Raw genomic sequence first — 24,588 nt, forward strand, 5'->3', positions numbered from 1 at the left:
AAATTCTCCTAAAAGGACGAGTTAAGCGGCAGTGGGACGACTGTGATTTGATGTCGCCCTCAGGAATGTAGAGGGAGACATTAGGAGCTTGTCACACAAGAGAGTACTGGGAATAGTCAGTGAATACAGTAAACAATGTTCAAATATGTCTTTGTTTTTCTGCTCTTCAATATATCTAGATCATTACCTTCTTTGGGGGCCAGGTGTACACCAATGAGGGCAGCGAGGCCAGCCGTCTGTCCTTTGCTGGGGAGTACCTGGCCGGAGACGCCTCTCTGCTGATCAGCGACCTGCTGTTGACCGACTCCGGGGAGTACTATTGTAAAGTTAAGACTGGGGGAAAGTACCACTGGAGCCAGGTCAACCTCATTGTGCTGGGTGAGTGTTGGCAGACACATTGTAATAGACACACAGTCGGGTCATGAAGAGACCCAAACCCATTTGTACACACTCATATATACACACACAGACCTAATCAGTGGATCATTAGCCTGGCACATTTCCTCCGTCATGCTGACTGTCCTAATGATTCAATTTGATTCAGACAGTGTGATTTGATTTTCGCTCATGCTGTTTGGGTTCGTTTGGATTGGTTTGTTGATGAGGTGAGACCAGAAACATGCGACTGGGTCTGGCAGAACATGATTGATTATGTTAGAGTCTGAGTTACAAGGACAAGCATCAAGTTAAAGTCTTTATATGCCTATATAGCACAGGCTAATACATTTGTGTCCTCTATGACATCCATGAGAAACAACAGACCTTGCTTTAAGTTTGAGGTACATTCTGTAATGAAATTTAGCAGTTGAAAATGACATTGAAAAAAAATCATCTGTCATAAATCTAACCACGGATAAGCTACTTAGGAAATGTACAAGTCTGTACAAGTCATGTCTCAGCTCTTACAACTATAGAAAAGCCTGTTTTGGCAGCTGTCAGGCTATTAAATAGGCGTTATCAGTCGCTATAAGCACCATAGATGTGGGACAATAGGGGCCTACTACACCCAATAGTGGGTTTTATCATCTATTCACATTGTTGATCGCCGAAAGAAGGAATAAAAGAAGACAACAGCGACCTCTAGTGACCGTAGTAATTAAGACAGGCGCAGAAGCAGAAGTCAGGTATCTTTGTGTTCACAAGCGTGAAAGATATGTTTTCCCCTAAACATAACCGTTTTGTTGCCTAAACCTAAAGAAGTTGTAGTTTTGTTGTCTAAACCTAAGGAAGCCTTTTTGTTTGTGTTCAAAATGTAATGTTTCATTCAATTTTACATGTTAAAACATGTTGCTTTTAAGTTTCGCTTTCACTTTTACAACATAGTAGGCATAGTAGGCCCCTACTGACCCACATCTATGGTGCTTATAGCAACTTATAATGCCTATTTAATGGCCTGATAACAGTTGAATCGGGTGCACAGCAAAATCATCATTGTACGTTGTATTCCCTTCTTTTTGTTTTCCTCATTTGCACAACATACAGATGGTTCTAAATGGCTTAGCTTTACAACTAGCTCAGTGGTAATATGCGTCTCTGCCTGCATATCTCGAATAGCTAAACAACTCTGAAGGACAGACAGCAAAAGGGGGAGCGGCAGCGCCACAAAAGCCAGCCACAAAGTCCAGCGGGAGGAGCAAGAGCGTTCTCAATGTCAGAAAAGCGGGCGATTTATTAAAACATCATGGGAGATTAGTTCAACCCGCGGTTATTGGTTTTCTAATGGAACAGTCTGTTAATCCCCTCGCTCTCACTCTCCTCTCTCTTCCATAAAGACATTTCAGTGAGTTAGTGCCTCGATTTTTACAAATTGCCCTCAGCTTTGCGGTGACACTTTCGATTTTGAGAGAGACGAACATTTGCATTTTTCCTCTCGCTCCCCACGCTAAGATAATAGCTTGGCAGCCGAGCTGGTAGCTGGCTTGGCATGAGACGGTCTGTGTGAGTGTATGTGTTTGTGTGCATGCCAGGGTTTATGCGTGCCTCTCCAGTGGTTGTGTTTGTGTTGAACGGTAACGCCTAGATGCCTGCACTATTCTTGCTACAGAGTGTGTGGATTTGCATGTGCAGATTTAGTGTGTTTGAGCGTATATGTGTTGTAATTTTTTGTGTGGGCAAATACAGGTGTGTTTGGATTTGTGTGTATGCCTAACTGACCCTGACAAAGCTGCGAAGTGCACACTCAAATGAGGTTAGATGGACAAAGGCACATAAGCTATCTGGCTTTATGTACTTTATATACTCTCTTTTAGCACTACAGTTACTTATAATGCAACGCTGCTGATAAGCAGTAACAACCAAATACACAAAAGTCGACATTGCTAATATGACTGCGCAACAAAAACACAAAGTGGATGTTTAAATTTAGCCCACCACTGATCTAAAAATACCTCACTTGCGAGGGAGAAAGCAGTGTGCCGTTTTCCTGCTTTCATAGCTTTGCTGAGCTTCTCAGCGTGTATCTAAACAGAGCAGCTGTACAGGGCTCAGCAGGCACCAGCTATACTGTACTGTGCCTCCAGCTACTGGACTATGACCAAACCTTTGACCTGTGGAGAACATATTACCACAAGCATCCACAGCCAGCTCTGGGGTCACATTGATCCATTCCCTATGGGACTGTTCTTTTTCTGCGTGTGTAACCAGCTCGGAGAAATGACTGTGATGCTACATTCACCCTTATTAAAAAATGGTAAATGACACCAGTAGTGGATAAAGATAGACTCATTTAAATAAAGTTTACAATGTATGTTAAACATTTCAACTGTGTGCAACTTAACAAGCCATTTGTGTTCTTATTATGTCACTTTTATGCCTTTTCTCTTTATTTTATGTGGTGTTTTATTCTGAGGTGATTGTTGGACTGTTTCACTTGACTTTACATTATGGAATAACTTGTATGTCAGTATTTTTTTTTTATTTATTTAAAGAGATAATCCATTGTAATTCAACTCATTTTAGACACACAGAGAGTAAAATCATCACTAACCCAACCACTGACAATGAATGGAAGACTGGTTTTATTAACTCATAGAATATTTGTTTGAGCGTTTAAGCTTTATTTTATAATAGCAATAACAGTTCAAATTTTGGAAATGTGTCTACGTATGTTCCCATATAATCACACAGGCCACAGTTTCAGTAATATGAGTCTCTCATTCGTGTCAATGGATCAACTACAACGCTTGTTTTGATGATGCTACAGACTCATCTTTGGTCTAGTATCTATGGCGAGTTAAAGCTTCAGTAGGCAGAACATTTTTGGCATCATTGGGCAAAAATTCCATAATAACCTTATAGCATATTGAAATTCAAGTGTTCTGAGGGAAAACTAAACTTCTGCACCTGAAACTAGAAATTGAGACCATAAACTCATGTTTACAATGTTTACTGAAGTAATAAATCAAGTGAGAAGTAGACTCATTTTCTCATATACACCTCAATACAATCTGACGTTTCTGATTCCCATTGCGTCCTTACAGTCAAACCCTCCAAGCCGAGGTGCTGGATGGATGGCAAACTCCTGGAGGGCAGCGATGTCAAGATGAGCTGCAAGTCCAGCGACGGCTCTGACCCCATCCACTACAAGTGGGAGCGAGTACTGGACAAAGGCAAGAGTCTGGGCAAACTGCCAAACCTGGCACTGATAGGTAAGGAAAATAATTGGCACGACGCTGACGTGCTGATTCATCATTCAAGCCCTCTGCAGAGGAATGCTACGAAGATTCATGTTCATATTAGTGATTTTTATGGGCTGCATTTATCCGTGGAAGTGTTTTGCTGAGCACACTGCCTTTCCTTCGCCTCCTCCCAACTTCACATTTATACATTTGCAAACACTGACACTTAAATCTGCTCAGTACAACTACGTCCTCCTGAGCGGATACACCAGATCATTAACACTTATAATGCTTTACTAAAGGACACTTAGAAGGGCTCAGATTGTCCTAATTAGGCCACTGATTCTGCATGCCTTTCTTATCTTTAGACCCAGTGCCAGTACTACCATCTACAGCTAAAGACCACATTATGCATACTACATTTTTTTTTCCAGGAAATCAAACACAAAAAAAACAGCCCTGTGATTTCTGGTTGTACTCTGCTGGGATGAGTTGTATAAACATGAGGATCCATGCTGATACTGTCATCTGACGAAGATGTCTTTGACATAGAAATGTCAGCCTGGCTCAAGTGAATTATACCTGCATGCATGATGTCAGTGTGAACTGAGTGTTTTCTTGGATTGTGTGTAAAGTGGAGAAAATCAAATGTAATACACAGAACCGGCCTGGCAGCTCCCGCTACATTCTGTACTAACAAAAAAAAAAAACATTGGCTCGGTAGTAGCCCTGAGGCACACTTCATTCACATGGTGTGGATTCTGGCATTCCTCTTGGATCATAACCAGGCATATCCGCCTGTAAATGGAAACAGAGACAGTTTATAGCAGAGAAGCTAATGGTAGGGCAATTCTCCCTACTGTGTATTCTCTAAACCAGCATAAACATCCCCGGGGTGCCAACCTCTCTGTCTCAGTTTTCCCTCCAGTGTTCAATTGGCATCTGCGATGGCGCGTGCCCAGACAAAAACCTTCAAATTAATGACCTCCACCGAACAACACCTGTTCAGTCTAATTAGTTTTCATTGGACGATAACACACAGCGTCAGCACCCATTATTTATGGGTCTGCTGAAAGGTAATATCACATGGTTGTCAGTGGTGGGGATGACTAAATATCCCATGGGGCTGTGGGGCTCCATCGCTCCTGCTACTCTCTTCAAGTCCTCCTCACTGTGATGGGCCTCCTTCTTAAATAAACACTCCATCAATGTCTCTCTCTCTTTGTTTCTGTCCCTCATGCTTCTTTCCCTCTTTATCTCTTCAACCATTAAATACGTTTCAGTTGTCTGTCATGTCCTGCGAATGTAATTGACATTGTGGATAAACATGCAGGAAACAATATACAGCAACAGAGTTATTTATTTGAATTCCCCAGATCTCAAGAACCCAGAGCTCGTGACCCTGAGGAACCTCACCATGGACAGCACAGGAGTCTACAGGTGCACAGCGAGCAATGACGTGGGAGAGGAAAACTGCACCGTTGAGGTCACAATGCAACGTGAGTTTTGGGGATGGAAGGGAGAGTCGACCTCGCGGCATTCACCTCTCACCAAACTGCCACACTGATTGATGGTTATTGTTTCAAACTGCAGCTGGAAATACATTTATTCCGCCACACTCTCACCCTCCCCGTCCTCTAACACTATTGGGATTGCACTAAACTTCAACTGGTGGCTACTGGTCACCACCTATGCTCCAACAGTTATGTTTCACTGTCACACTAACACATTTCCTGAGAGGCCCAGCAGGACGGTTGGGGTCACGTGTGGAGAAAACGATACATATCAGCAGAAACAGTCTGATGGCCCAGGTGTTAAATTGAATTGGGGCACTGTGGCACAGATGTAGGGAGGTGTTGAGGTGTTTCCAGTGAACGAGCATGGACCATGAGTATTTGTGAACGATGAATAATAGGTGACAGTAAGTGACTCTATCTCTCATCACTCATCACTTCTTCTCCATTCACAGATGCGAAGGATATAGGGAAGGTAGCGGGTGCAGTGGTGGGAATATCCCTCGGTGTCCTCATTGTCATATTAATCATCTGGCTCGTCTTCCGGAAGAAAGAGAAAAAGAAGTACGAGGAGGAGGAGACTCCAAATGAGATCAGGTTTAAGCATCCTCTTTTCTTCTACGACTGGTTAATTTTTTGTGCTATTATTCTAGTTAAAATGCTGACTAAAATTGTATGGATGTGTGGGATTGTGAGTGCAGATAGTCATGCATGTGTGTTCTTTCATCTGCCTTAATCAGGTCAAGCCAGTTACATTTTTTGATTGTCTGACAAACTGAGCAGGAACATTTACAACAACCAAGTATTAGCTGACGCTATTATATCTCATGCAAAAACAAGGTATCTCAGGTGCGAGAGACAGAGGCATGTGAGCTATAATGAGACAGAAAAAAATATATCTTGCAACAATACAATTATAGGCTGCCTGAGCCACCTGGGGCCGGGGGCGGTGCACCTGGAGATGTGGGTGCTGCAGCACCCGTACTATCTCAAGCTTAGTAGGCCGTATGATATACATACTGTGTGCAAAGTTGGCAGGTGAGCCATGAAAAACCAATGCAGGCAAATGAAAAAGTTAATATTACAATTAAAGTTTTAGGTCCCAATTTCTCTTGCCGTTTTATGCAGGTCGCTGCCCCAGACTAGACGGAAATAATTCTCTAGAATTAAAGTGTAAGAGTATTTTATTGCATTGGAACTCAGTTTGAGAACTAGATGCAAAACTGTAGGGAAAAAAATTATAAAGGTTATTAATAATTGATATATACACAAGAATTAAATGTGCCAAGCCGATACATACTGTAACTGTAAATATCTGATGTTCCATGCCACAGAGTTTTCTGACTCTGCTTAGCAATTGCTTTAAAAAGGTGAATGAAAAAATATATATTGAACAAATTAGTCAAATGGCTAAAGGGAATCATAAAATTGAATTTGCAGCACATACTAGTATTACGCAACATGCATCTAAAACACCCGCGTAAAGTGAGTTGAGTTCATGTTTAGCTGCAGTTCAGCTGAACACAGACTTGTTTTGAGCAATAGCTCCAACCTTAGCGTATAGCTGTGCATTAAAGGGGACATATCATGAAAAACATTTTCAGTGCCAACCCACAAACTGTGAATTAAGACAACCCAGTCAGTTTTTTGTGGGCTGCATAGATCAGAAAACATGTGATTCAACAAGCCATTAATATTTGGCTCCCCTTCCTATGTCACATGCAGCCTCATTAGAATATACCGCCCACGGCTTGAGAACTACCTTTGCAAAGGTGCACTATATTTTTCTCTCAAGCCAATCAGAGCAGACTGGGCTTTGTGTTGTGTGTTTTTCGGACATTAAAATATGTAAACATATTCTAGTGGAAACCCAAAATACAAGTATGAACCTGAAAATGAGCATGATATGTCCCCTTTAACCTGTGTGTGTTACTCCATAAGCTCCAGTTCAACTGAAACTGTTCTAAACCAGCTACAAGTTACTGACACAGCAACAGCTCCTGTATGCTTGGGGGTGTTTGCTGTCTACCTGTCTACCTGCCTGTGTGTGCGTGTATGTGTGTCTAAAAATAACAACAACTACAAGGTCAAGTGTTCATCGATTATCTTTTCACACACCCCTTGTGTGTGTGTGGGATCTCACTAGTGTTTATTCCTCGCTCTGAAGCCTGCGTGCAGCGGCGAGCCCTGTGGACCGTTAATGACACTTGTAAAGGCAGCAGCATTGTTTTGTGACAGACTGGAGTCGATGTAGGTGCATATTTACTGATGTAACAATGCATAATGCAGAATGGTTGAGGGACATCTTTAAGTAAATAATGAAGATGTTTTCTGTTTTTATACCATGTTAAGAGTCTGAGACTTTCCACTAATGTGCCGAACCATACACCAGCTTTAGTGACGCACATCTCTTGGGTGTGGATTTAGAACCTGCTGTTTAAAAATGTTCTTCTTTCAAGAGTTATAGAACAAACTCTGGTGTGTCTGAGAAGGTACCGCTCAGCTAACAGTGCACAGATGAGAGCTTTCTATTTCTGACTCTCTGTAGAGAATATAAGCCTCATATCAATGGGATAATATTACCTGCTGACTTCGCCTCGCAACCCACACACCTTGGTGACCCGGTGACAGTGATTTATAATAACCGCGGAGATCCTCCACAATTTCAATACCATCCGAGTAACAATCACGGCACAAATTACCTTAGTTTCGGTGATTAATGCTACTGTCAATTTTAAGTTGTTTTTGCCGCGCGGTTTGTATTCTTCTGTGCTATTTTGTACATTTTTTATTCTCCTTCTGTCATGAAAGTAGAATTATAAAAGGAAAGTTTGCATTGTGTTCTCAGTGAAAACTTTTTTTTTTTTTTTTCATTCAACAATTGCGTCTGGGGAACTAGCGATTTCAGCAGATTTTATTATTCCATGCAAATGTGTTCCACAAAACTCAGGGGCTGGGGGGTATCTCATGAATTACATGAGGTCCCCATGTAATACTGGTCCCATGTGAATAGGGTCTTAGAATAGTGTTAGGGAATGGTGCTGTGTTGAGCTAGTTTGCGGTTGTGTGTGTGTTCCTTTTCTCTATTTTTAGAGGTACAGTTGATATGAAATAAATGGACCTTTGTCGTCATTGTTTGCTGTGTGTGTGTGTGTGTGTGTGTTTCCGACCACAGGGAGGATGCGGAGGCTCCCAAGGCCAAGCTCGTGAAGCCCAACTCCCTCTCCTCGTCCCGCTCCGGCAGCTCACGCTCCGGCGCCTCCTCCACCCAGTCCATGGTGCACAATAGCGCCCAGCGCGGTCACCGCCCCCGCCCTCCCGCTGTGGCAGCTCTCAAGGAGAACGGACAGCCTCCAGGCTTCCCCCAGTCCCCTCCAGCCTACACTTCAGTGGTGCCCAAGACCCCCGAGCCCCCTGCCACTCCCAAATACAACACCAGGAACATGTCTGGGCCCACAGCCCCGACCCTCATGGTCCCCGCCCAGACCAAGGCCTTTCAGACTGTGTAGGACTGAACGCCGACCACTTCCTGCAGCCATGTGAGACTCCCATCCCAGCCCGAGCCCCCTAGCCCCCTTCCCAAAGACTAAGACTCTTCCATAAACAAAGAAATGCAACTAGTTAAAAGGATGTAATTAAAAGAATCAATATTATAAGTCCAAAAGTACTTTTAATGAATGCACACTTAAAAAGGGAAAATAAGACATGCTTGCCCCCTACTGAATTACGTAAAACAACAAAACAAAAGAAAAAAACAAGACCTGAGATGCAACACTGTTTGTTTCTCATGCCTGAAGGCAGAACTTATTTTCTGAGTTCCGTCTTTCGGCTTTGGAAGGCACAGGGAAGTACCGCGTGCAGCGAGGTGGAAGGAGCCCCCTACAGTAGTAGAGCTTTTATTTATTTATCAAATCAAAGGGTTAGGCATGCAGTGGAGAAAAAGAAAACGGAGACAGTAAAAGGCTGGATGATAAAGAAGATCCAAACTCTGAGCCGGATACCAACGGAGTCACACAGCTGTTGAGCTTTGGTCGTCGACGGATACAAGATGGATACAAGCAGGGCGTAAACAAGGAGGACGAAAGTGTGAGACAGCTACTGATTTTTTTTCTCTGGGAGGAGGGGGGAGGAGGGGCGTGGGTTGATTCTCTGATTCATGTCACCCGGCACCTCCGACTCGCTGCCTCCAGCACCTGCTCTGAAACCACAAACCCCTTTTGCCTCCCGTGGGCCGGGCCGATTGTGCCCATCCATGTGGACAGACACAGTGTGCGGGCGTGTGCATCATCTGCCTCAGTGCTCTCGGTCTTCCGTGCTCTCCATAACGAACCCGTGAGAAACCATGGCGGTCCTGAGACTGACTCAGCTGTCTCGCAAAAACAGCTCATCTGCTTTACCAATCAGCAGGGGAAACTTCAGGTACAATGATGTAGCATTGACGGCGGAGTCAAATCAGCGGAGTTAATACCTCCCCCTCCCACATCCTGTCTACATCTATGGACATCCTTTTCTGGTACTGAATATCTTTCCTGAATAATTAAATAGTATGTATTAGGCCTATAGCGAGTCAATACTTTAAATATAGGGGATAAGCATCTATTAGACCAGCTGGACTTGTTTTCTTTTCTTTCTATTCTCCTGTGTTTCTTCTCTCTGAGCAGGTTGTAAAGGGTGACAGACAGCTATATGTCCATTCATCCATATTAAGAAGTGCCACCAATCCCTAGGATGGGTTATTATTGTTGCTTTTTTTTTTTACTCTTTTGTTTACCTGCTACATTTCTGAACTGAAAACCAAAATCTGTCACCATGAATGTGTGATGAACAAAGATGGTGGATCCCATTCTTTTCAGCTCCCTATAAGGTACCGAATCAATATCCGAGCTAAGGCACAAAGAATTGACCTTGACGTTCAATTTTACAATTACTATGTCTGAATGAAGGGAGCGAGGAGTAGGATTCCAGAGACTTCAATTGTATAGGGTGTGTATGGTATCATTGTCAGTACTCTCCCCGGATCCATAACAATGGAGTGGCACTCGATTGCTGTCTCGCTGAATCACCGGGACCCTGCTTGGTTATTGGTTCGAGCTGTGTGCTATCAGCCAATTCCCCTTTTGTCGTATCCTCAGACAGACCCAGTGCAGTTTGATTGAAAGTATATCTGAAAAGAAGGGGCAAGTAGCCTATCTATCTAGTGTGCCTTTGCAATCCGCTCTTCTCCTCTGGTTTCTTCCTTTGTCCTTATCTTCAGCACACCAGTGGTTAAGTCTCTGTTCACATCCAGCTTTGAGGGTCAACGGTAGCAAAATACTGAGAGATACAACTTCACAGAACTGGCCCTATAGTAATACCAGATGCAGTCTATAGGGAGCACCAAGCAGAGTGAATTATCCATGGTGAGAGAGCAATCCCATGCCATGGGACAACGTACTGTACATTCTGTAATCAGTCTTGTTTTATATTGTACATACAGATAGATATACGCACATGATGTCATTTAATTTAATAAATAAAGGTATGTGAGGGGAGATATACCCCTTACAGAAGAGTCAAATGGGAAACCCCAAAAGTGAATTTAAACAGTGTGTTTTTTTAGACACATGTTGTGTGAACAAGTGAAGCCCCCTATTCTGATGTCATATTTTATATTTGAACTCATGTGAAACAAATATTATATACATAATGGAAGTGTAGAAGAGAAATGAACCTTGTCCAAATCAAGATAGTGGCCACAAATAGTGGCCAAATTGTGATGAGATGTTGTATTGATTTTACTGAACCCCTGAGGATAATTTATTCTTATTTTTGGTGACCCTGTGACCTTTCCTCAGGCAACGCCATTGGGTACAAATTTCCCCTTGACCACAAATTGGTCATTGATCTTGAAAAGTAACTGCCAGATTCCCATAAAATCTGCTACAAGTATTTATAGTCAACACATAATGAATATTTTGTTGACCCCTGATCCTTTAATCTGGCGCACCATCCAGCTAAAATGTCCAATTGTGCGCTTTATTTTAATGGCTCACAGGACAAACTAAATAATTTAAGCTCCACTACTGGTTCTAAGAAAAAATGCCAGTATGTCCAACACCTTAATATTATACCTTATGATGAATATTGCTATTCTCTCTGGGCCTGGGCGAGCTTTAATCTTTCTAAATCTAAATTTTCACACTGGAGTAAAAATACATACGATGAAATCTCAAAAGTTCTGAAAACCAACATCCGTCTGAAAAGCACATGGGGTTTGACTTCACATGCGGGATTTCACATATGATTTATAACTGTAAGGGAATATGAGAAAAAAATGCCTTTTATATTCAACTAGACAGCGGTTCATATTTGAGCAGGGAAGCTACTGTGTGTGTGCGCGCGTGTGTGTGTCTGTGCGTGCGTGCTTGCGTGCATGCATGCATGTTTGTGAACGTGTGCGAGTGTGTCTGTGTGGGTGTGTGCATGTAAATTCAGTATAAGCCCTTGGGCCACACCCACACATTCTCATGTTAGCCATTCAAATGAGTGAGAAGGATCCAGTCAGGCAAAGTAACCTCTGTCCAAATTGATATGACTGCAGACTGGCAGTGTTTATTTTAGTTTCCACAGACTTCTCTGCCTATTGAACTTGGCTTCACAGGCAGCAAGTCATGTTTTTGCTTGTGGGGGTGGCGTCTCGAGACAAAGCACGTCCATAATTCATAATATTGTCAGCTCTGGAGGCCACTTGTACGCTCTCTCCTTGCTCTTGCTGTCTCTTAACATAGAATGCACTCGGCCCTGGGTGCACTGATGGCATCTCAAGGCGCACACAAACACACACACACACACAATACAAAACAGGTCAAAGTTGTATATACACGCAGGTACACGTGGCACATTCAGGTCCGCACGGAAATACAGGTGTGTGCTTCACGCACATTCACAGTTGCACGTATGCGCTCACAAACACACACACACACACACACGGTTTGCACAAACATAAAGCCCCAAACTGCAGTCCTTGTTATTTCTGCTCCTTCAGAATCAATTTGATGGATCGAATGTCTCGAGGTATTATGACTGACTGATGGAACCGGGATACTAAATGCAGCACAGAAAGGGACACTCTACTCTGCATCACCCAGGGGACATGTGCACACACACTCACTCACACAGTTACTGTAACAAAACACACACGTGCATGCAAACACACAACTCTGCTATGCATCTTAACAATCTGGATAGCATATGCTTCAAGACTTTTTCTTTTTTCCATGGGAATCTGCGAGAGTAGCGCTGGGAATCGGGAGAGGTATAACAGGATTGATTATGAGCCAGGGCTGTAGGCTCTTGCCATTGAAATTCCCTCCACCACAGATGAAAGTATAGCAGTGGAGGTGGAAGGTGGGATGCAAGTCTTCCAGCTGTTAAATTCCTCCCAAGCTTTTTGATTTGCTTTCCAGCAACCGCAAGTCTCAGGTGGCAGATTCCCCAGTTTATGAGCCCTCGCGTTGCATCTCTCCTCTCATGTGTGCAGCTTTGTGGCCTGACAAACTTGCGCTCTTTCCAACAAAATGAATTTTAAGGAGCTTTTGTCAGTTCAGCGGAGAGCGGAGGAGGGAAGTCTTAACACACCTCAGAGTGTCAGCAGCACATCCAATATCATTCTTTAAAACAGTTACCATCAGCACTATATAATGTCTTATTATCAACACTCAAAGGTGCAGTAAACATGAAATCGTTAAGTGGTTATCCTGCGTTATATGATAGGAGTATGAACCTCATGTAGCCACTATGTTTTATGTTCTATTAAGCAGTTTTATTTCTGATTAAAGCTGTTGAGCAGGGCAAAGTGATGCTCAGACTTTGTGGTTTGGCCTTGTATGTCAGTATAGGGGAATGTGATGTATTGTTGCTTTTGAGAGAGGAGATGGACGGGGCTGTAGTCAACCTCCAGAAGGAAAGCAAAGGTACCTGCATGTCATAGGAGATTGAGCAGACGAACGGGAATGCTTTGCTTTGATGTAACATAACTGTATTCGGCTAAAAATAGAAGAAAAAAAAAAAAAAGAAAATCTACAATTGTAAATATATTCACAGAAAAATTTTATGAAGCTTTATTTTTGTCTTCTTCTTTTTTTTGAATTTATCATCCATGTACTTTGCACTTTTTTTGTGTGCTATGCTCATCACCGGCCTGTGTGGGATCTGTGTGGTCGGCTGTTTCTCTTGACTACATTGTCTGGATGTCAGGGGGAGACACGCTCAGCGCGGCGTCACTTAAAGGGAAATGTAAGACACTTTTTTGTTTTCTTTACTCTCATCTGTTTTTTCTGCCGTGGCTTCTCTTTGGTTTTATAAAACAGTACAGAATTTTTTTCGTTTGTTTGTTTGATGAAAACAATCCATGTAAATATCACAAGTAAAAAAATGTATATTTTTACGACTTCTGAGTTATTACTCTTTCATTTGCAAATAAAATATTCAATGACAACTTAATTGCTGTTGTTGCATCTTGATTTGGATTTTGAAAACAAGAATAACACAATGAGATGTGTCATATTCAGGTATTTGTAAATATTTTTTTGGCATAACTTTCCTTTGCAGTGGGTTTGGAAATGTATTATTGTCACTCCAATCTCCTCTGAGCTGATCCTGGTGTACAATACAGTATGTTGATGTGGAGTGATGAGATCAGAGCCTCTTTTCATACTCTTTACTCTGAAAGGCACTGTACAAACGTATTCACATAACTAATTGAGTCAACGTGAGTTGACCTGAAAAAACCTGAAATACCTCAACAATTACTGAATGAATGGACAGACGTTCATTGTCCCCAGATAACGTATCCTAGTAACTTTGGTGATCCCCTGACGTTTCATTCCTCTCGACAATATCTCAACATTGACAAGATGGACCCCCTACAAAATTGAAATCTATTGACTTTGGTGATCCTCTGACTTTTCTTCTAGCACCACCTTGAGGTTGACATTTGTGGTTTCGAGAGAAATGTCTAAGTATTGGATGGATCGCCTTGAAATGACATGTCATTCATGTCCCCTTCAGGATGAATCAGTGTTGTAGTACTCAAGATTGGTCTTGGTCTCAAGACCTCTTTTTGAGGTTCTCATCTCAGAATCGATCGCATTTTTTCCTGGTCTCATCTCGTCTTTCCAGGCAAAGAGGACTCAGGATTTTATTACAAGACCGGTCAAGACCACGACTGCAGGGTTCTCATTAAATTCCCTATGCATTGTCTGATTTATGTGTTAACATCATTACTGTGATTGCTCATAGAAAACAAAGACAATTTCCTCACACATAATTCACTTCTGTACATATGGCAATCTTCTATTTGTTTTCTGTGGGTGTTTTTATGGGAATGTCGATCTTTCAGATCAATTTGAGGAGTGCCTATGGTTTATGGTTAATGGTTAATGGTTTTTGGTCCACTCACACTTTTCTAATATTGGTCTTGATTCGGTTTCGCCCCCTGCCTTGGTCTTGGTCTTGACTTGATCTCAACCCCTCAAAGTCTTGGTCTTGTCTCGGTCTCGATATATTCTGATCTTGGTCATGACTTGGTCTCGGTTTAGATGGTTTTGACAACAGGACTGGGACTATAATTTTTCTAAAACCTGGAAAACAACTGAAAGTATTGTTAAAACGGTTAGGAATCATTTGTATTACTTACTTTATATTTCTTTTATATTCATGTATAAGTAATGAAGAGGCAAATGAAGAAGTTATTTTCATGCACTTTCATTGGAATGAATGGAGCACCATCCAGTTCTCTTACAGTAATACATCCACGGCTGAAACATACAGCAACACTGGTATGGGCCTTTAAGGAGAGATATGGGCGTCCCCTTCTATACAGCTATATAACTAAGCCCATCATGATCTGTGGTCTTGTAGAGGCTGAGGATGCAGGCATTGGGTGGGGGGGGGCTCCTTCTTCTCCTTCCTCCTCCTCTCTCGATCTCCAGCCCTTCAACATGACACTCACGCCCGTGGCAGCAAGGTCAGCGATATCTATTGACCTGTCAGCCACTTATTGACTGACATTTACCTCCTCCCTCTGAAAAGTTCTTCTTATGTTGACAATCTATTGAACTGCCAAACTGCCAAGATGGAGTGTCTGTGTCAACCCTGGTTAAAGAGACAGGGTGGGACTTTTTGCTTCTTCTACTTCAAGGATGCACACAAAAGGTATGACGAGTAGTCACAAAAGTGGGTTGAACGAGTGGAAATAACACTCCGAGTTAATGCACATGAACGAGCCACGGGGGATAATACAATTACCAGCGCGTCCTCTGACATCTGTTTGTTGAAGAGTCGGCTGCAGACTGCCTGCTAAATTTACATCTCTTCAAAACAAGGCATCCATATTAAGCACGATCACATTTTCAAGGCCAGATCACATTTCTCCACTCTGTGCTCCATGCCTCCGTGCCCATTGTTCCACATGATTGGCCATGTGTGATGACACTGTCATAAACCCGTCTCACTGGCATGCCCACGCACACATATTCACACACACCTATCAACGCATGCATGTGCTGTGTTGACGTCATTGCTCGGTCCGTCAGACAAATCAGGATTTCAAGTCGTTCGGATAATATATGTTATTTACACAATTTGGCTATTTTTTGTGCTTATTTAGAACACATCGTTGGTGTTGCAAATCATCTAATAGCATGATGTGTCACAATTATGGATTAACACGGACACTTACACTCTAATTAGCCCAAACACAAAAGTGATCAAATATGGCATCATGCAGATAAGACATTTTTTCGCTCGGAGCGAGCTTTGTAGCCTAATTAATACCAAATCGTATTTTGCTCTTGGTCTCTCCCTCTGTAATCTGCAAAGTAAATACTTGGAGATTGCCACACAAGGCCTTCATAATTGAAGTCACTTATATAATTGCACCCCCTGGTGTTGATTGGGGATAGCTCTAGTGTTATCTGCGATGCCGATAGGCTCATAATGAGATGAGGAGGAATCAGAAGTCACACATCATACATCATTAGTTGAGATTAGTTGATCAGAAGTCTCATGTGTAACTTATATACATGAAATGGGGAGCTGAAAGCAAAACATATGTTTGTATCGCCCTTTTGAATCTGAGTTTGTGAGGCCTGGATAATATTTCCTCTTTCTTGGACATTGACCTTATCACTATAATCACCAGATCTCATTTCCTGGCTCCCCACAGACAACTCTAACCTAATTTAACCATGAACATTAAAGAATTATAAAGGAAAAGTTATCCATTTATGTGTGCACAGTTGCCCTATATGGCTCAATGTAGGAACATAACAGTAATATTGTTAGTGTGTACAGGTACTGTACATGAGTGGCTTTGCTTAAAGCTCCCTCTGGTGGAACCTTATATGTGCACCAAATGCAACATCATATAATGAAGAATAGGAATGCAGCAAACATGTAGACTGTACATGTTGCTGTTTCAATAATAAAAAAAATCCTTTCATCCGTGTGCTTCATTCATCTGAAAGCTAATCACCTATCATCTTTGACGATCAGCGTTAAAAAGAATGGCGCAAAAGCACAGTATTTCAGCACACCACTGATGGCAATAAATTGGCTTCATTGTCAATCTGTTTGAATCAAAGTGTGTAATACTTTTTACCCGTGCTTTGTGTGTCTTTGCACTGATTATCTCTGGGTAATGAACATTACACTGTGACCCACATCTGCAGCATAATTCACTCTCTGACAACTACACTAATTATAGAGCTGCCATGAATTTAGAAAGAGAGGTTAATAGCATGCTATTTTTGACACTCGTGCGCTGCTGCTATTCCACTTTAAAAAGTTGTCTTTGCATATAGACGGGGACTATGGAGAAATTATCCATTTGTGGAGGCTAAAATTGTAAACTAACTACCTGATACTGTTCTCTCTGACAGGCCCGATTATGATTAATGCAGCGATGACATCTCTGATAAATGTGAGCATTAATTTACAGTGTGATTCGCTGACCTTTATAGCTGAGAAAAAACGCTGCTTAACAAGAACAATTGTGATGTGTTTCATGTAGAGCTTCTGATGAATCACCTTTTTAGGTGCTGTGTCAAAACATGTCTGCAGGCTATAGCTTCACAAGATACACAACCAACACTGTTCCTAATATTCAATAATTAAAGTATTTAGTTTTCTTTGTTAAACACGGGAAACGAGATGCATGAATATCAATTTAGTAAACTAGAGTCTTAATTCTGAAAGCTATTAGTCCATCTAATTGAAAAATGAGGCAATTAATGATACCGTATCTTTTAATGGAGCAAGCAAGTAAAATTAACTGTGGGCTAAATTAGACAAAGGAGATCCATAATTTTATGCTCTGAAGAGGAGAACTGCTCAGCTGAGGATTTCACCTTCAGAGTCTAAGCTGCATGTCTGTAACACATGTTTTTCCTCTCTTACAGGTGGTCATCTGAAATGTTAATCCAAATCCACGGTACATCATGCATTTACTACAGTTTGCTTCATTCCAGAAACCATTTTCAACATCATAAATCTAATCTACTATCAACAATTTACTTGTTATTTATGTAAGCCACAGAAACCAATATTGTTGGTTTTATAGTTGGTTTTATGTCTTATTGCTATCCTATTTTGCACTGGTGTTAATATTACTTCTTTATATGTATTACTCTGTTGTGTTTTGCATTCTTATGTTGTTTTTATTTTGAGCAATCTCTAGCAAAAGAATTTCCTTCAGGATTAATAAAGTTCTGTATCATATGCCCAATAAGACCAGACCAAATCTGACCCCACTGCATCCAAGTCTTTAGATTATTACAACAGCAGGTTGAATAAAAAAAAATATTGACATCTGCATACTGATTTTTGTAAGGATTTATGATTATTTAACACTCTATCCCAAAGGCCCACAATAAGTGTTATTGTTAAGTGTTATGAGGACGAGGATCATTGAATGATCATCTGAATCTGAGAGGGGAGACATCTTAGTGCTTAACACACTGAATAATAATACTCATAACCATTACCAGGCAAACATCCTTTACCCTCTCAGACAATCTTAATGTGTACTTTTCCATCTTTAAAAAAATCCCAAAAGGTGATGTACATGAATGATGTGTCGGTCGCGAACGAGCCGGTTCAAAGAGCCGGCTCTTTTAAGTGAACGATAAGAGCCGGCTCCTGTCCGAGAGACGTTTATTTATTTATTTTTACTAATTCAAGGCAGTATGACAGGATGATCCGCGCCACGGGCACTCCATGCACTGACTGTGACTGAATGTTGTGTTAATGACATCTGTGCAACCAATCAGGTGATGACAGACAAGGATGATACCATGTCTACAGGTACAGAGCAGGAGGAAGAGGAGGAGAGAAAGAGAGAGAGGAGTGTGATGTGCGAATAGCAGATAAGATGAGTGACAGTCGGAAACGAAGCAGCATGTAAAAATTATGGTATTCTGGAAACTATAAGGTTTAGTATAATTATATTGAATAATTTAAGTGATATATGTGCACACATACTAATCAGAGGTCAAAACAGTGCTAAATTTGGCTGAACTATAAAAGCCAGAAGTGGTAAAATGAAGAGCCGTTTGGGAGCCGAAAGAGCCGGCTCTTCTTGGTGAGCTGAGCCAAATGATCTGGCTCACTAAAAAGAGCCGGAATTCCCATCACTAATGTACATTTCATTGTCATTCTGTTGATATAGGGCAACAGCTTTGGTCCAGGTTTACTTCCTGTCAGCTACTGCATTAACAAGCATTGCAACAGGAAAAGGGGCGCATTCAAATATATAAAGTGGGTGAAATATGTTGAAATGCATTGTATTTCTGTCTGTTTTATAGTCATAAACATTGTACTCATAACTAGTGAAGCACAAAGTGAGTGAAATAACTTTTCCTCACCAAACTGGCAACCCTCTGGAGGCCACCTGCAGATCCCCATGCAGACTCCACTCTGAACACGAGGCGGTTCCACCTCTCCTTGCAGCCAGCAGAGCAGATACAGAGACGCTCCTACTGCAGGTTAACAATAGTGTAGCCTACATTAAGTCGCAAGGAGAGAGAAACTGACATTTAACAAGTTAGTTTAACAGTGCGCACACCTGCTACACAGAGGACATGGCCTTTGGGCATCTCATCCCTCAGCTGAGGCTGGAGGAGCCGGAGGAGGACGGGCCGTTCAGGAGCATCCCCTTCCGGCCCTTCCAGCATGGACACCACCAGCACCGTGGGAAGACAACTTCTCCCTGCAAGGACAGAAAACGACACAAGTAAGATTTCTTTACAACCATAATAATCCACTTTAAGTGCAAATTCAGCCCTCGTCCTTGCTGTTTTTGAATGTCAGAGATATAAGATAATTTAAGATAAGATAAAATAGAAATTTATTAATCCCGAAGGAAATTCTTGTGCCAGAGATTGCTCAAAAATACAACAAAATTACAACAAGTTCAAGTGTATAAAATAAAAAAGTACTATTTCTAGCACCAGTGCCTAATAGAATAACAATTAAGTAAGGTACATTTAGTAAAATGAGTAAATAAGATAAGTAAAATAAAAAAAGGTAAAGTAAGCTAACAAACAGAAAAATAAGTAATATTGCACATGTTGGACATTAATATTGAACAAAATAGTGACATGTTTTTCAAACATAGCATAACAAACATAACATAACAAAACATAACATAATACAAAACAAATGATATCTTACATTTAACATTTAATATGTACATACATAAATACACACATACAAACTCCCACTCCCACACAGAGACAGGTCCAACCTTCTTCCCAGAGGTAAAGTTACAGAAAAAATAACATAAAAATAATTTTTTAAATAATTTAACTAGTTAGTTAGAATTAAAAGTAATAAGTACTACCACAGTACAGTTCATGGTGGTAAGACAGAAACCTTAAGTAAATAAATAAATTAAATAAATGTAGAGAAAAGAAAAAAAGAAAACAGCATGTAGAAAATAATAATTAAGTAAATACCCTAGAAAGGTTAAGAAGAGTCTATATAAGTGATCCATGGATCCCATATCCTATAGAAGACCTGTGGGATACCTCTTATTGCATAGGTTATTTTTTCCAAGGAAGCAAATATATTTACCTCATTAATCCACTGAGTAATATTAGGGGGATCCTAGCTTAAAAAATAGCTTAAATATTCTTTATACAAAATATTATGAACAATTTAAGCATGGAAAACAGTGAAAGAGTCAGAGAGAATTAGTTTTATTATGCCAAAACACATAAAAAAAAAAACTGAAAATAGCTGGTCCACTAAAGCAAAAGCTTTAACACATGTTAAACTATAGTGTGGAGGAAATGACCAGGCATAGCTTATCTTGACCAGCTGTTTCTCACTGTCTTGATGACAGTTTTTCATTGTAATGTGGGAATTAAAGGTGACATTTTTCACAGCAGACATTTTGGCATGTCATAGCAGGAAAAGCACAGGTGTAATTGATTATTTCCATTGAGGTAGCTAGTTCCAGGGTCCTGGTATTGTACATGCTTACTGTAGTGGCTTACAGGGACCTTTGGTGTGACTGAGCCATCGTTAACTAAATTAGTTTCACCTGTGCTTTTTCTTATATGAAGAGTCAAAATGCCAGCTGTAGAAAAATCTCTCTTGTGAGTGTTTTAATTATCAGCATAGCAGAACCTATAAGGTTACACTATACAGGATTTATTTTATTTTCAGATTAAAGCCTGTTACACCTGTGCAGCATGAAATATCCGTATAATATGGTTACTGTAAGCTGAAGGCTACAGAGATATAAACATATAGACTGTGGTAGTGATGCAGTACACTGTTATTTTCTAGGAGTGTAGATTCATGCTCTAATTTTCTCTATATATTGTAGTCCTACTTATTCTGTGTTTTGAGTATGTACAGTATTAAAGGAACAGTGTGTAACATTTCAAGGGATCTATTCATCTCATCTAATATTCATAAGTATGTTTTCATTAGTGTGTAATCACCTGAAACTGCCGTGTTGCCCCGCCATGTTTCGCCCAGAACAGACAAACCAAACACTGGCTCTAGTAAAAGCCTTTTGCGTTTTTACGTTACCACCGTAGTTCTCCAACACGCTTGTGAAACTGCGGTAACGTGAGCCTCAGAGTGCAGCCGCCGTCTGACCTCCGTTGCTCCTAAAGTAGTGTTATTATTTTAAGGAAGGATTCTGAGCGACGGTTTTGCACTCGGCGGCTCACGTTACCGCAGTCTTGGAAAGGGAGGAGTGAGCATAGGGGTACTCAGTTGGTTGCAATCTGCAACCACACCACTAGATCCCTTTAACACTGTAAACAAGACAAAAAGTCAAGTAAACTGCCAGCAAATACATTTCAATAATGGGATTTTTGTGTCTGATGTTGATTGACAATATAGTGTCAAAAAAGACTTTGGATAAACTGTACTCACAGTGGTATTCAGACATAGTTTCCATTATCCTGTGTGTGTCTACTAAATGTGTACTTTCTTGTCAACTAAACATCAAATTATTTCACTATGAACATGAATATTTTCACCAATGTTGTGTAGTTTTCTTCCATGTGATTGAACATCCAGAAAGAGGCTGATGGAAAGTTTCATGAGCTGTGAGCGTTACTTAAGCTTTAAGGAACATGGCTATTGCGAGACTGCGGTATGAGAGATTGCTGTGAAACTGCACACGTCCCTGCCTGTTGCTACGGGAACTGTCACCTGGGACAGTTAGGATCTAATTGGGGCTTTGTCTAATATGAAAACTGGCTGTTAGCAGCCACAGTGGTACGGTGATTAGGCATCCATCTCATCCTCTGTTGAACAGTTATCAGCCCCTCTCCGATGTCGTGAATCTATCTTGTGATTCTCTTGGTAGAGATGATGCATGCCAACTGTGTCAGAGCCGGATTACACAGCTCAGTGATAGTGTTAGAGCACTAAGGGGCATCCGTCTAATGATGTGGCTTGTAAAGAGTGCTTCTGGGTTGAAAAAAAGTTAGTTCTGCATTGTGATCAGATTAAACTAAAAGTGTTGAAATATGACAAATTTTGTATGACATGCCCTCACTCTGGGCTTAAATTCTCAAGGGTACTTTATAGCCCGAGGTGCTGCTTCGATGTTGTTGCTTTAATCACATAGGAAGCATATTAACAGGGAAAGAAATTGATTTTTTTGTTGTGTGTCTTACTCAGACTGTTGCTGGAAGCAGTGCAGTGAAAACACAATGACTGATGATCACCCTTAGTGCCCGTTAACCTGTCTTCACACTGGCAAGTTTTGGTGCATTTTTGAATGTTGCAAATTGCAAGTTTAACCTCCCCCTTCAGAGAAAGAATAGGTGACATCAATTGTCTGTGAAATTATGAACTGATGGACACTCGGCTCTACTGAATGGTGCGTATAGTTGTCACTTGTCAGGTGCCCGAGCTTGTCTCAGGTGAATGTAAATCGAGGTTTTATATATAATTGCGGTGTCAGCCCCTCTGGCTTTCTCTGTCGCAGTATAACACTTAAAAAATGTCACTGCTGTCCTGACAGTTTTTTGGGCTACATTGCTTCTGCTTTTTGCTGTGGGCTATTTATAAATCTGACATTATTCATCACTGAATCAATTTTTGTTTTTTGCATTGCCTGCAAATATGTGTGCTGTCACTGACCAAATGATGGGATTCACATATCAAATGATAATGCGACAACTTACCCATGTTATGTAAGTTTGTGTCGACGCAACTTCTTGCGTGGGTGTAATTTAGAAAACCCATAACTCTGCTCTGCTCTTTTGGTGCATACCGCTCAGGTTCGGTCAGCGGGAATTTTACTGCCGGTTGATTAAATTGCTCTTAGGGAAGCACTAATAAAGAAGTCATCTGGTCCAGCAGCCTATAACACTTCTCCTTGGCTGGCATCGCCCCAAATGGATGAGAATGGATGTTTTCTTTACTTCAACTACTCATTTCCAATCAGCAGAATTAACAGCGACTGCTGCCAACCGTGATGTCATACTGTACCTGTTAGGGATACTGAGGACAGGGATGGAAAGAGAGGACTAATTCAATAGCCTTTTTCCTTAGGGGACCCCTTTTCTATCATTGTGTACGACACCTGACTAAGTGACATATTTTATGAAAATTTCATATTATATTCAATGATTAACAATAAAAGTACAGAACAGCTGATAAACTGTACAATTAACCCAATTAGTTCATGCAAAAACTGCAGGAAGTTTGTGTAAAAGGAGCGATTTGGATGAATTTTGAGCAGATTATTTCAATTATTATATTATTATTACTTACAATTATTTGTCTGTATTATGTTTGATTTATGTTTTTAGCAATCATACATGCTTGATAGGCTTCTTTTTTGACAAATTCAGTGTTTTCTTCTCCCTGACGCTTGGCCATTGTTCTATAAGCTCTTTGGTTGTTTTAACTGCGTACTTTTCTAATACAGGACGAGGCTGTTTAGCAGAGAGAGAAGGCTCTGTGGATATAACTTGTGTTCAGGTCTTCACCGTGCCCTGATCCTGTTTATATTCTAAATAATAATCCAAACTTTCAAAATAACAATTTCATTTAGTTCTCTTCACAGAAATGAATGAGAGGCTGAGATATAGGCCAACTGTATAGTTGTCTTAGACCCCTTAAAATCAAGAAGGCCTTGCCACCCCCTGTAGAGATTTAGCGACCCTTAGTGGGGGTCAGGACCTTCATGTTGGGAACCAGTGCTGTAAAATATCATATGGTATGGGAACTTTTTCAGTTTTACAGAAAATGATACCTTGTTTTCTTTTAATTCCTGTTCAACAATATAGTGATTTAAAGGAACTATTATGAATATGTTGATCTGGGGTTTTAGTCAAGATTATAGTATTTCTGGATTCTGTCAGAGTTGTACTAACGGGCCTGTAATGCGGGCAGATAGAGAAGTGTGCGTTCACATCCCGACCTGTCAATCAGGCTGTGAGGTTGTTTTACAGCTTTTCTAAACAGCAGTGTCCAGGTAACGATGGCGCCACGGTTAGAAATCTTCCTGTTGTCATTACTGTCAGCACCTCTTTGACTGAGCTTGTTACAACTCATTTGGAGCTCGTAATTCTTTTGTCACCAAGAGATTCAGTCAGCCCACAGGTAACACATGGCCCATGCTGATGGCAGTGGACCTGGCTGATGTGAGGTGAAGTGAGGTAACGCACACCCTGCATCAGGCAGAGTCGGGGGAGCCCCACACTGTCAGGGATTTACTGGCTCCTTTTTCATACTGCATTCAGAGTATACAGTCTAATGAGGCAGAAACGGCTAGTTGAGGATCTGCTGAGACCTGCACCAGAAATAGATTTTCTCAAGTGTCATGAGTCAAACCAAATTTTATGGATGGTGGAGATGGACAGTGGCAGTGCACACATTACCACACACACACACACTCAATGAATGGATGCAGAAAGTGTGAAGTGAAACCGGGT

General features: G+C 41.1%; 2 protein-coding genes across 2 annotated transcripts in view; both read left to right on the forward strand.

Moving 5' to 3' along the window:
* clmpb (CXADR like membrane protein b) overlaps positions 1 to 13,612 on the forward strand; it is a 73,278-nt gene extending 59,666 nt beyond the window's left edge. The window contains exons 3-7 of the mRNA XM_074641551.1: positions 180 to 378; positions 3,480 to 3,647; positions 4,994 to 5,116; positions 5,587 to 5,728; positions 8,307 to 13,612. Coding sequence (XP_074497652.1) covers positions 180 to 378; positions 3,480 to 3,647; positions 4,994 to 5,116; positions 5,587 to 5,728; positions 8,307 to 8,640 — 966 coding nt within the window. The 3' untranslated portion in view covers positions 8,641 to 13,612. The remainder of the gene's footprint in view (positions 1 to 179; positions 379 to 3,479; positions 3,648 to 4,993; positions 5,117 to 5,586; positions 5,729 to 8,306) is intronic.
* A 5,506-nt stretch (positions 13,613 to 19,118) lies between these two features.
* Positions 19,119 to 24,588, forward strand: part of gramd1bb (GRAM domain containing 1Bb) — a 146,851-nt gene continuing 141,381 nt past the window's right edge. The window contains exon 1 of the mRNA XM_074641536.1: positions 19,119 to 19,403. Within this exon, the coding sequence (XP_074497637.1) occupies positions 19,252 to 19,403 (152 nt within the window). The 5' untranslated portion in view covers positions 19,119 to 19,251. The remainder of the gene's footprint in view (positions 19,404 to 24,588) is intronic.

This window comes from Sebastes fasciatus, chromosome 7 (assembly GCF_043250625.1).
Source record: "Sebastes fasciatus isolate fSebFas1 chromosome 7, fSebFas1.pri, whole genome shotgun sequence".
NCBI lineage: Eukaryota > Metazoa > Chordata > Actinopteri > Perciformes > Sebastidae > Sebastes > Sebastes fasciatus.